A 14444-nucleotide genomic window follows, 5' to 3' on the forward strand; every position below is an offset into this window, starting at 1 on the left:
TGTTTTGAAAATTAATAATTTTCATAATCAGAATATTTAGGTAAAAATTATAAATCTGCCTTTTCTTAGTTTCAATACCACTTTTGAATGTAGGATGAAATTTTTAATTATTGAAACAATGTAAAATTACCATGTGCCTGGAAAATATCGAAGGAAAAGAGCCACAAGCCTATACTCTAAATACAAGTACAATAATTTCTATATTTCCCTTTTTGTTCTTTTTCAGGAGCAAATTTCTATCCGTTTTTCCTACTTGTAAGCATAGTAGGAATGCCTGCTTTCAGTGATATGTTTTTCCTATGTTGCTACAAAGTCCTTATAATTATTATTTTACTGGTTGCATAATATGCCATTAAATAGATGTAGCATAATTTCGGTAATCATTTCTCTGTTTGTGGACAACTGAGATACTTCTTATTTTATAGTACAAATAAGGATTATAATGAATAATTATCTCAATTTTCATTTAAATAATTTATAACATTTATTTAATTACCTTTCACTACAAATCTCTTATATGCATAAAATAAATTTCTTGAAGGCAAGAACAATATAGTTTTTTCATTTTCTTTTTCCCAAAATCTAGTAGCTTGAAAATATTAAGCGCTTTCTCAATAATTTAATGAATAAATCATAGGTAGCATTTGTAGCTTGAAAGTGGCTGAAATAGAGAGTCTTTGATATGCTCCTGTTGGAAAGTATAAGAACCTATGCCCACCTTCAAACAAAAAACTTTAAATTTAAATTTAAATGAATAAAATAAGGATCCCAAATAGTACTTTGAGAAATTAGAATAGTAAAAGTCTTGAGGACAGGGCTCCATGTCGGCTACAGAGTAATCGCCTCCTGCTCCTGCGGCATGCCCCTCACCCTCTCCTTTTTGTCCTGCCATTTGGAGTTTCAAGCACAGAGAGAAGTGATTCTATTGATACTGCACTGAATAAAAATCCATGCAGTAAACGTGTGATCCACCCATCTATGGGCAGAAAGGGACCCTTCTCTGGTACTGTGTGTAATTGTTGAATGCATCTGTGCGCTCACTTAAAGCCCATCTGTACCCTGCTACCCAAACGTGCCGTCCTGCTCTCTCCAGTCAAGTCAGGTGCTCGGAGCAGCCGGCTGGGGCTCAGACTGTAGAAAAGCGCCTCTTTTAAACATTAGGAGTAATTTTTTTTTCAATCAACACATGATTACTCAAGATGTATAATCATAACAACTCTAATTCTTTTCAATTTACTATTAGAAACTTTTTTTGTAAAAACTAAAATATATATTAGTGTCTTGGAATAATTGATATTTTTTTCAGCAACATCAAATCTGCACTATTTATGGATTTTGTGCTATAAAACTCTGCAGCCCAGTCACATGGCTTCTTTTTCCTAAGCCATCTGTCACAGAGGTCTGGAATTTTATGTGAATGTTGGTTGTGCAGTCTTAACCCAAGTTTTTATTTTTTTAATGAAAAATGTCAGCTACTATAGTATTTAGCATTTTACTTTACATTGGTTATTAAACTTGATTACTCTATCTCTGTTTCATTGCTTCAATTACATATGAGCTATGAAGCCAATAATTGTTTTGATATGTTCATGGCAGAATACATTATTATATCATGGAGAGAGAACATGGCACTGATACGGTTAATATCTTGGATTTTTGTAACTAAGGTTTATTAATGCTGGTATAAAAATGTATTTGATTTTATACAGATGGCATAAGATGTTGTGGTTACTAAGTTATTATCCTGGATAAGCTGTACTGTCAAATTCAGGGCTTAAAACTATCACAGGAGATTAAACTATTTACTAAAAAGGACAGAAAGATACGGCCAAAGCATCTTAGTACAAACATATTAGAAGTGTATTTACCTCCCATGGATATAATAAAGCATATCTATCTCATAGGCTGAGAGATTGAGAATAGGAACTTTGCAGATAAAACAAACAAACAGAAGAGGTGCTTTTATTTTCTAAATCAGGGGCAAGCAGTGAGTAAGCACTGAGCCCAGCTACAGTGGACCATACTGCAATGGCAGCTGTTGGGGTGGGGGTGGGGATAGTGAGGAGGTGAGGGCACAGTGTAAACGTGGAGTTAAAATAAATCCCCTGGGAAGTAACGGGCTACCACATGCATTAGGGATTTTGCTAACGTTCAAAGAGGACTCCTGCTTTGCCAGCCAAAAGAAAAAAGAGTGAACAAGTTGTCCAGAAGTTAAATGTGAGTTGATAATGATGGTGACTCACTTAGGAAAATGACAATCATGTTCTTCCCAAATTCTGAGAGATATTGCCTGGCAATGTTCACAATTTATGATGCCATAGAAGCCACCCTACAGCATGTACCTTGCAAAATATCCAGAGCACATGGGCACATAAAACTAAAAACAAACAAACAAAAAACTCCACAAATCTTAGCCAAAGGTATTCCAAAAATAAATGTTGTGAGAATTAGTTTTAAATCTCATACTTCATATCTAGAAAATAATCACTTATATTCTGAAGTTTTCACTGTAAAAGTTAAACCCTGAACAGTCACACTAGCAGTTGCTACCTAAAGGCCCCCAAAGTGAATTATGGTTTGTACATCTGCCTCCCCTAACCTGCCCCTCACAATTTAATGAAGCTTTTCTGGTTCAAATAACCCAGGATAAAATGTTACTTTCGTATTGATCTAATATTCCAATAAAAATTCTCTTCCAGCTGGTTATTTTTACATATTTCTCATGTTAGATTAATATTGTGATTTGGGGGAAGGGTGAAGTAGTATTGTGCCTTTTTATAAGCTCAAGTATTAATGCTTTAAATCATGAATTGGGAGTGATAATTCTGCAAACCAGGAAAGAAGATTTAATGCTAAACTTAAAAACGTGTATAACAGGTTTAGCCAATACATTTAGTACTTGGAACATCTTATTTATATTAGGCTTACTTTGTTTAAACCTAGAAACAAGAAGCTCACTAATGGGACTGCTCTTAAAAGTCTGCCTAAGAGTTGAACATTAACCAAAGCAAATCAGAAAGCTAGATTTAAAATCAGATATACTTACATAAAAGCTTGCATTTAAAATTATCCCTTAAAAGCCCCACATGGCTAGGCTATAACTGCAAACTGCTTAAATGTTTTTCTGTTTCCTATTGTATACCAGGGAGCCGAGATAGAAGTGGATGAAAATGGCACATTGGACTTAAGCATGAAAAAAAATCGAATCCTGGACAAAGCTGCACCCCTAACTTCCTCTAACACTTCTATTTCAACTCCATCCTCTTCCCCATTCAAAACAAGCAGCATTTTGGTCAATGCAGCATTCTATCAGGCTTTCTGTGACCAAGAGGGCTGGGATACTCCTATCAACTATAGCAAAACTCATGGGAAGACAGAGGAGGAGAAAGAGGTATTGTTTCCATATGTCAATAAGTTTAAGAGAATGGTTGGAGAGTATTATTAGCTTTTTCCTCCTAAACTTTTTTACATTCCTGTTTAGATAATACATTCTTCTGTACCTCGTTTTAGAATTTGGTAAAGTGATCATTTTAGATTTCAGAAGAAATTTATAAATGAATCCAACTTTTCCTATCACTTGCCTAAAATGATATGTTATTATAGTGAATTTTATCCCCATACGGCTGTAATTATGTGTACTGCATGAGAGATTGTATTATATATCCCTTTAGATACAGCTGCCTTAAGGGGCAATGTATCATTCAATACTGAAATGCCAGCTTAGGAATTCTTTCTGAACCAGAGGATAGAAGATGAAATCAATTCAGGGATAAATAAGAATCACATCAAATTCATTTACTCAATTTTATGAAGGAATTGTGTTAGCATAACTGTATGGTTGGCCTTCCTGCTGTATAGTAAACTCACAATGGTTGCATCTGTACTGAAGATGTACAGACTTTTTTTCTTGTCATTATTTCCTAAATGATGTGGTATAACAACTATTTACACAGCATTTACATTGTATTAGGTATTATAAGTAATCTAGAGATGATTTAAAATATATGGGAGGATGTACGTAGGTTATATGCAAATACTACGCCATTCTATATAAAGGACTTGAGCATCCATGGACTTTGGTATCTGAGGGGGTCCTGGAACCAGTCCCCTATGGATACTGAGGGAAGACTGTGTACAGTCATTGTCTGAGGTATTGGATCACGAATGTTGGATATCTGAATTATACCAATTCCAAAATCAAGAAAATGCATTTGTGTATTTGGTTATCTTCAAGGCAGTTTCACTCCTGAAAGCCAGATGTTGTGACTGTGCAGGAATTCATGTAGCCTTCATCTCCATAGTTTGAGCCACCTGGCTTGGCCTAATTAGCATGACTTACTGTCATTCAAAACAATTCATAGCCAGAACCCTCTGTAATTTAGACTCTATATCACTGCAAATGTGACCCAAATTATTACAGTAAGTGATTCTGTTTCACTGTTTGTCAGAGAAGTTATTGATACTTGTTAGTTTACATGTTTAAAGAACTGAAATGGCCATTCTCTTTGGAAGCGTGCGTCACCTTTTTCAACTTTTTGAAGTTCAGGGACTTTGCAGAAGAGACTAATTTGATTTTATCATATGCCTTAACATCTCAGAGCATAAGTTGACAAAAACAGTAGTAATCACAGGATTGGGTTATTTCCAGTCCCCTTCTGTCCCTCCCTCCCTCTCTGCCACCTTTTCTTCCTTCCTTCCTTTAGCACACTTTCACTGGTGTCTATATGTCCAGGCATAAGATAGGTCCTGTGGACGCAGCACCAAAGAGGACATGCCTCCACCACATGTGTGCTCAGTCTGGTAGGAGGACTGACAAATAAGCAAACACACTGACAAATGGAGTAACGTGAACAGGCACAGAACGTAGAAAGGAAGAAATGGACAACTCTATGTGCCGTGGTTGAGGTCAGGTTCCTGGAGGAGTGCCCCCAGGACCCAAGGCAGGCTCTCTGTCGTCACCACACACACCTTCACAGAAAAGGGAGAAGGAAATTTATACAACGGCAGCTTCTGATTAGATTCTGTTGTACTGGTCTTAGTCATTTTATTCCGCTTGGCTTTTTAAAATTCACCTAACGTATTGAGGAATGGTCTTAATTAATCTATCATAAAATTATTTTAGAAGAATAGTTTCTTAAACTATGTTTGACTTTAATAAGTATAAAACTGACACTTGCAAAGTATAAAAGCTGGTTCGCCTTAAGCGACGACCACAAACTGGCAAACGTGTTCCTTCCCTCCACCACATTCCCACTGCTGTCTTGCCACTTCAGGCTTGTGCAAAAGAACAGAAGTTTCACCTGGCTTCCATCTATTTTTATAATCCAGAAATCTGGTGATAGTCACATTAATTGATCAAGCACAATCACGATGAGATCATAAGTGTTGATTCAATCTCATTCTATACAAGTCAGCCTTAGAAAAGGGAGGTTTACCCTCCAATTCACAGGGTCTCCAGCTGATCAGATTGTGGTATAGCCCACCCTGCACAACTAATGGGGTCTTAGTCTCCAGCTGATCAGATTGTGGTATAGCCCACCCTGCACAACTAATGGGGTCTTAGTCTCCATCTGATAAGATTGTGGTATAGCCCACCCTGCACCACTAATGGGGAACCAACTCCTAGTTACAAGATCTGTTGGTGGGGTTCAGTAAAAGTCATACGAACAACAGTGCTTTACAAGGTAAGCATGACTGCATCCTTATTCTTGGATGATTCCTACTAGGGTAAAATCCACTGTGTTTCAGAGCATCTCAAGGTCATATGCAGGGTAAGACTTAGGCTTCCTGTCCTCATCCTTGCTATAAGTGGGCCATGGTCAATGTTTACCAGAAATCTTCTTTCTATTCATATGCAGAATCAGACATACAAATCTAGTCCTGAGACATAATGAAGCAAATTTGAGAAAAGTGGCTCTCATTTCCATTTAGGATCTTGTGTTGTTTGGCATTGGCTATAATTTTTTGCCCTCAGGAGCAATGTCAAATTGCTTCTCCTTTATTCTGAGAGACTTCTCCCATTTGGGGGTCTAGTTCGTATATCAGGGACCTCCTTTGCTACACTTCTTATCACTCAGCCAGAAATTGAAGTCTTGTAATAAATATTTTAACTTTACTTTCCAATCTTATTTTTTGCATTATTTTAAAAAACATCTGAATTCACCTGGGCAGATTTATGGATCCAACTGGAGTATGTTCTTACCTAATGATTATATGTCTGTGACTGTGTTTTATTTCCCAGCAAATTTATGGGGAAAAAATGGATTGGTTTAGATTAGATTTCTGCTCTTTTCAGAGTGGCTTACTTCAGGTGTGATAGTACAGACTTTCACTGCTCTGAATGGCAACCTAAGTGTTCTGAAATCTGAACTTAGAAACTATGTAGAAATTCAATGTCATTAAGAATAACAAAGAGAAATTTGAAGATGCTAAGTGAGTTCTTAGAGTCAAAGTGCTTGCCCTAGGTTTGAGTTGGCAAAAGATTTTTAAAGCTTATTCTCACAGTTATCTGAATTTGGGTGACTCATTGCTGGGGGAAGCTACAGCCATTGAAGACACACACAAGAATGCTTTTGGAATACTGTGACTCCTGAGTACACCTTCTCATCTTTTGTTCTTTGTTCCATAGTCTGTGCTAAGGTAGCCTACTAATAGAGAGCATTTTTCATATCTTGTTCTGAATCTTAAAACAGAAATGTGATACTTGATAGGTATTATTTTGAAAAAAAGTAAATTGCGTTTATTGTCCTCATTGCAAAAATAGCAGAGGGCTATCGTGTCCAGTAAGAATAAAGATAAGGGATCTTTATAGAAAGAGTCTCATTATCCTAACAATCATCATCAAAGTTTTTAGAGGGGACAATTGAGCCTGGGCCTGGGATTCCCTAAAGAGGAGAAAAAGAAGGGAGAAAAAAAGAGAGAAAGAAAAGAAAAAAAAAATACATCCCAAAATGGAGACAACTAGGAAATATGGAGAAAAATTAGAAAGGGAAGAGAAAATGAGAATAATGAAGAAATCGTATGTGGCAAGGTGTGGTGGAGGCAACCGTGGTCTACAATACTTCTATGACAGTAGGATCTAGATCTGCAGGATGTGACCAGGGATTTGTCCATGCTTGTCATTTCCAGTGAGATGTACTGGGATGGCTGCACACAGCCTAGAAGACTGGCTTGTAATCTGTTCTTGCTTCCACACCCACATCCTTCCTGTTGCCACCTCTGCAACATCCCCACACCACCCCTCCCCCTGCATCTCACTCACACACACACACACACACACACACACTCACACACACTCACACACACACACAGAAATCGAGTGATTATTTCTAATTCATTGTTATCTAGCTCATATGCACAACAGTTGCTTAATTTTAGTGGTAATTTTCAGAAAATATTGTCTGTCTCTCTCAGTGAAATAGCCTGTCCAGATGCCCCCTAAAAAAAATCCTGAATCTGGAAAAAACTCAAAATATCTCAAAAGGAAAATACTGAGAAATAACTAGGGCTGTCAGTTTCATTCAACTGTCAGTTCTCCAAAGATTTCAGGGCTTAAAATGTTAAAAGTGCCAGATGCTATTATCTGTTATTCATGTTACCATTATGTTCTGATCTTTACTGAAACCAATATAAACTTCCATCTGTACGTTAAAGAAATTTTATTGTATCCATATACTCTCTAAACACTTACATATATGTCACATTCTCCTTTACATATCCATAAGATGAAATTACTATTTTCAAAATGATACTTTAAATTTTGAAAAAAATTCTCGTAAATGATACTAGCTTATTTTTTACTAGGTGCTATTTAGGAATTTATCTGATATAAAATATCTCTGTAACAAAGTTAAAAATTCTCTTAGTGATGGTCACCTTCATTCTAATACATATGCTTGCTACAAGTTTTTTTAAGGGTGGTATGTTAAGCAAGGAAAAGGGAACAAGACAATTCATAATGCAATTGCATATATAGCAGTCTATAGTTTTTAAAAGAAGTTACAAAACACTTGAAAGATCATAGCCAATGAAATTACCTTATTTAAACATTACCACAAATTAATATACCAAATTAAATACAATATATTCTGTAAGCATTATATTTGTATGTATTTTAGTCAAATAATAAACTTTCATAATTGCTAATTTTTTTCAAAATCCCCTATTCCCTTGCTTTCCATAATGTATAGATTCAGCACTCAAACAACAGCTGATGACCTTTATATGTTCATCTATAAATGTGCAGACCTTCTTAGAGATACTTTATTCTTAACTTTATAATAAAAAGAAAATAATTAAATGTTTTTGGTTTTTTTTTTACTGTATGCCATTTTTGTGAAAAATTTAGCATCTAAACAGAAAAACAAAGGTTGTTCCACACTGAGACTTAATATTAGATTTAGCATTTGTATCTAATTTCCGAAAGCCAAGACATTTATGAATTACAGTGGAAAATACTACCCAAGCTGAATCCAGATAACACCAAATGTAATGGATGGTGGTATTTTTAGATTTAAGGTCTTTTTGGAAATTGCTTCACTTTAGGCATTTCCACAGTAAAACTTGAAAAGTATAAGTATCATTCATCTATTTGCTACTGACTCCATGGAAGCAGCCATTAAAATAGCGTTTCTCTTTGTATCTTAGTAGGCAACTATTATCAAGCACCCATTTCTCTGTTTTTAAATGATATATTATTATCTGCTACTATTTTCAAACATTTATCAATAAAATAAAATGGAATACTTAGCACTATAAATAGTATGAAGAAATTGTACCAAAGTAGGTTTTATTAATTTGGTCTGAAGATAACATTCCTTGAGATAATTTATTAATGTATTTGCCACTGTATGGTCTTGTGTAAAATAATTGATTGAATTGTTATCTAAGTGATTAATGAAAGAAATTACATTTACCTTTATGACTGAGATCAAGGTTTAAAAATTTTTTTTGGCTGGAAAAATTCAGAGATTTTTGTTTTCCCATTGTTTTTGAGTGTAGACTCAGGATTATTATAATTATATTTTGCCATTGCATTTTTATTTTCATGTGATTTAAATAAGATTTACCTTGAAAAATTCAAAATAGTTTTATCACCTTAAATAGACTGCTACTTTTGAGAATTAGAATAGTTTTTCATATTAATCTCATTTTAATATTAAATCCAGAAAATATTATATTTACTAGATTTAAACTTAATGATAAAGTAAACTAATTATGTGATTATCAAAATCCATCATTAATATTCTGTAAGATAATATATCAGATGGTAAATAAATGATTTGAAAGGATTAATGAATCTTCCTTATGAAATCAAGATCAGTATTAAGCTTAAAAGGAGGCCATGAAAATTAATGATAATCCGACAAGAAATTTCATCCAGCAAGTAAAAGCATTACAAGATACCAGTTTAGCAAAAGAGGCAACTTAAGAAATACAGGAAGAGAAGTGAGGATAAAAGCAATTACCCACAAAAATCAAATTAAATGCTTAAATATTGAATACCCAGTTATTACATATTGAAACAAAAAATTTAAATCTTAATTATTTGTATATTAGAAAGGACATTCTGTTGATGTAAATTTACCTCTTTGTTTAAAAATTTGTGTGATTTATTTTTGCAATATTTCTTTGTTTCGCCAATGACTGCTGTGTACATAAAGAACTAGTCCTATTTTCTCTAGGAAACATTCATTATATAATAAAACCTGAACTATATTAAAACATTAACTTAATTATATAACTCAAAAAATTCCTCTGTAGTTACATTTGCCAATATGTGAAATTTTTAAAAGTGTTCCCATGTATTATAATTTCTCATTCTTCACTGAAGACAAATGTCCATAACGATCAAGATATATCATTATCTTATATATTTGTGTACAAATCCTAGGAGGAATTTCAGCTAAGTCTTTAAGCAAAAATTCAAGTTTGACACTGATGACTTCAAACACAACTGTCTTTCTAGGGTTCCCTAATGACTTCTGTGCTTCTGTATTTTTTTTCTCCAGAAAGATCCAGTGAGCTCTCTAGAAAATTTAGAAGAAAAAAAATTTCCTGGAGAGGCCTCCATACCAAGCCCTAAACCCAAGCTCCATGCAAGAGATCTCAAAAAAGAACTAATCACGTAAGTGATTCAAAATGGCATACTCTGTGAGACTCTGGAAATAAGAGATTTAAGTTCATAATTTTGAGTTATAACATCTTGGCTTATGTAATTGACTTAAGGAATGTTTTAGGGCAATTTCAACCAGTCAATTGTTAAATATTCTATATATATCTAAACCCGTTGCTCAGAACTAAGAGGCTTATGAAAAAAAAGTATACACGGCATGATCTCATGCTAAGAGAATTGAAAGTCTAATTAATTAAAAAAAACAATATAAAACAATTAGAAATGTTTATGTTTTGATCAGAAATTCTTAATCTGAGATCCACTGACCCCAGATTATCTAAATCAGAGCTTTGGGGAGTTTATAAACCTTTTCAAACAATGCAAATTGCTATTTGGGTAAAATAGTTCATGGTTTTCATCACATTCCCCACGGGTTCTGTGACTCAGAAGAGTTTACAGACCAGAGCACCTGACAGCAGTAAGTAGTAGTTAAGACTACAGCAGAGTTCTGAGTGGGATGGTAAGACACCCCGAGCAGAGTCATGGCTTCCTGGAACAGAAGGCCATGAGCTGAGCCCTGAACACCAGCCAGACCTGGAGAGAATGCAGACACAGAATCCAGAAGGACGGACGAGGGCCCTCAGAAGAGTGGCCTGGTGGCAGGTTTCGCATGAACAAACCATATAGTGTTGGAGCAGAAAAGCAAACAGTATGTAGCATTTTAAGGAGAGCAGTGTGCAGACTTATGTTGAGACTGGATGCATCAGGGGCTGTCTGGAATCAGGAAGATCATCTAAAATGTTGCTGTAGAGATTTAGATGATGTGTAGAGGGAGGAAGTATAGAAAGAAAAGTGAAGAGTGGTCAACACAAAATTAGAGGACCCACATTCTGCTGGAATCTAAGACGGAAAGAAAAAAAAAGACACAAAGAATACAAAAATGAGGACACTTAGAGGAAGATAAATAAGGAAATGATTGTCATGGAAGCTATAAGCTGAAAAATCCCCAAACTGAGCTTTGATTTTTATCAGATGCTACTGGAAGTTCACGGAGGTGAAATTAGAAAGCTGTACAAATCTTTGGAATAGTCTGATGAATAATGGAGGCCAGCCAGCAGGTGGGACGTGGAGGCAGAGAAGGAGATTCAGAGCATCGTGTATACAGTGCAGGTGGTGCCTCCAAATTACTTCAGTGGTAACAACTAGGATTGTGAACTTTATGCACACATAAACTCACACATTCTTATTTTTTTAACCCTGAAGATCTCTGACTGTGCGTTGTTAGAATTCAGAGTGTGATTCATACAGCTTCCTTGTGGGTATAAGTTCATCTGGGCTATCGTGAGTTCATCTGGGCTATCGCCAGGACAGAAGTCCTGAAATTCTCCGCTCTAACTTCAGTTATGGTGCAGGGCAGGTAGAGACACGAAGATAGACATTAATTAGAGGAAGAGGAGGAAGAGAGGGGAAGGGAGGGGAAGGAAGTTTCAGACCAAGACAAGGCAAGAACCTTGGCTTTTTTGCATTTATATCCTCAGCAGGTAGTATAGTCTTGGCTGGGTTGTGTTTGAGTGAGTGAGTGAGTGACTGACTGAAATGCAAGGAATATTTTTCATGTGTAAATGATTAAATATTAAAGTATATTTATACCCAAGTATATTTAAAGCTGCCAAGTAATGAAGGTTTCTAGCAAAGAGTGACTGACCCTTCACTTAGGCGCCAGTGTCTATACCACTATTCTGTATCTTTCTGCATAAAAATATTTAAATTTTTTCAAAAAAAAATTATTTTTAAACCCTCTCCTGTCTCAGCTTCTACCCAACTCCCTATCTCTTCTTTTATAGCAAAACTCAAGAAAATTGTCACTACTGTGAGATTCAATTTCTCTCCTGAATCTTTTCCAGACAGACTTTCACTCATTGCTCCCGCAAAACCATTCTTAAGTTCTCCAGGGAACCCCCATCTGGATGCTGGTTCTTTATCCTCTCGTTCCTACTTGGGGCAGAATGTGACAGAGCTGATGATTCCCTCCTTCTCAATTTATTTTCTACATTTGGCTTATAGGACACCACACCTGAGGACTCTTTTCTCTCCTCACCTCTACCCCTTCACAGACTCCTATGCAGTCTCTGGAGATGGAAATACCTCAGAGCTCAGCCTGGAACCTATTCTCTCCTCCGTCTACTCTTTTCTCCCTCCTTGGTGTTAGAACCATCTCAAGACTGAGGACTCGCGGGCTGGCATCACCAGCTGAGACCACCAGACTCACTTCCAACAGCTCACATGTGTGGTGAGCCAGCTCTTCTCTTCCCCCAGGACTCTCCGTCTCCACCAGCACTCTCTTCTCTGTGTTTTTCTCCTAAGGCCCAAGGGTCTTACAGTTGCTCTTCCCTCTGCCAGAATACTCTTCCCACAGATCTACGTAGGATGTCATCTTCTCCCTCAGCTCTTCTCTCACCTGTCACTTAGCTGAGAGGTCTTTGTGGCTACTGTAGTCCCCTCTCCCATCCCCAGGCCTGATACCTCTCTCCCTTTTTCCAGATCTCCTTTTCTCTTTCAGCATTTATCACTAGCTAACATACTTAAACACTTTACTTCATTCATATTCTCTTTTGTCTGCTTCCCCCACTAGAACGGAGGCCCCAGGAAGACAGGGGTGTTCTTCTTCCATCTGTTTTGTTCTCTTCTGTGTCCACACCATTGGTGCATATTTACTGTGCTGACTCTTATTTCCTCAACTACATGGACAGTGACTTAGGATCAGGGAGTGCATACCAATTGCTGTTGCCAAATACAAGAGTCTTGCATAGAGGAGGTGTTCAGTAAAATTATTTGTAGTACAGCATCAATTTACTTTATTGACATGTGAGCAATATTTAAATAACCATAGACTTTGCGTTCTTTAAGGATTGTAGTGATAAACATTATTGGCTCAAATACCATGCTCCCTTCTTAAATACTCACCTGAAGCTTGGCAGCTGAAACAACATGATGAATGGTACCAAACAGACTAAAATTTCAATTTCACTGAATACTGTTTCTTCCTAAGAGGTGACTTAAGTCAGCCGTGTATTTATTTCCTCCTGGAACTACTATTCAAAATTTTAAATCTTATCATGGATTTCACTTCTACATATTATTTTTAATATCTTCAAAGCATATTTTTTGAAGATAGATTTTTGAAAATTGACAAAGTCATTACGAACTAAATGTATGTAAAATATTGATAATTAACCTGAATTACCATTTCAAAAATGAAAATGAAGTGTGATTATTTTGTAATAGATAATTCTTATTGGCCTAAAAGTAAATACAAAAGAGGAAGGGTTCTAAAAATATTGAACAATTTTTGGAATATATTCATGAATTCCTAGGACATTAATTCTCTGGAGACCTCATGGTTCTCATCTCATTTTACAAACAGCTAAGTGATTCAGGGGACATTACCTACATGTGTCTATATTGGTACACTGGTTTTGTGAGAGCCTCTCTACAGTTTCGTCCTGTCCTTATTATGTTTTGTTTTGTTCTAACAGATAAATGTACCTTAATTGCTTATCAAAAAATTATAGTTGAAATAAAATTTTTTGATATCGATTAGCATAAATTTGCTTAAATTTGAATGTCACTTACTCAGGGAACTAGCTAGTTTCCTTTCTCTATGATTCTTTCTCTTTGCAAACCTTCCCAGATACTTTCTTTTGCAAACCTTCCCAGAATATATTACCCAACTGGTACTGGCACATGTTATTTTGTAAAATTTTCATCAGAGATTTGTAATTAAAGCTGTAACAGAATCTGAAACAGAAGTTTTTCTCACCGCCCCAATCCTTTCTTTTTGCTTCACCTCTTTATATCATCAAACCTAAAAAATAATAATTAAGTGCCTACTGTATTATGATATTTCCTAAGTAATTTATGCACTAAGTGCATACTGTATTATTATATTTCCTAAGTAATTTATAGCTGATTGGTTCAAAAATTATTAACACTTCTTGCCTTTCCTAGCTATATTAATAGGAGTAGTAATTAAAAATAAAATAAGAAATAAAATACAGTAAATGCAATGCTGTTTTGAACACTAGATGGCGATGTGTTTCCAAAATAAATTATTCTCAGGAATTACAACCCATCTCTCACCCTCTGATATTTCAGTTGTATAATGTTCAGAAAAGATCGTTCCTCCATTTAGTAGACGAATGGCATTAGTAAGATTATTCGGCTCAAATGTTAGTCATTGTTCATTTTTTATTTACTTGTTTACATATATTTATAGCTAGCTCACAGTGAAAAAAATACTTAGGTGTCATTTTAGAAAATCTTGGATGTT

General features: G+C 35.6%; 1 protein-coding gene across 7 annotated transcripts in view; it reads left to right on the forward strand.

The window, feature by feature from the left end:
* The window catches only part of LOC120607253 (suppression of tumorigenicity 18 protein), a 261461-nt gene that overhangs the window by 223267 nt on the left and 23750 nt on the right, over positions 1-14444 (forward strand). For 5 of the 7 annotated variants that reach the window (XM_039868954.1, XM_039868953.1, XM_039868956.1 and 2 more), the window contains 2 exons: positions 3146-3391; positions 10011-10126. In XM_039868954.1, the coding sequence (XP_039724888.1) occupies positions 3146-3391; positions 10011-10126 (362 nt within the window). The remainder of the gene's footprint in view (positions 1-3145; positions 3392-10010; positions 10127-14444) is intronic. The other 2 variants (XM_039868958.1, XM_039868959.1) reach the window with 1 other exon arrangement.

This window comes from Pteropus medius, unplaced genomic scaffold (assembly GCF_902729225.1).
Source record: "Pteropus medius unplaced genomic scaffold, Ma_sr-lr_union100, whole genome shotgun sequence".
NCBI lineage: Eukaryota > Metazoa > Chordata > Mammalia > Chiroptera > Pteropodidae > Pteropus > Pteropus medius.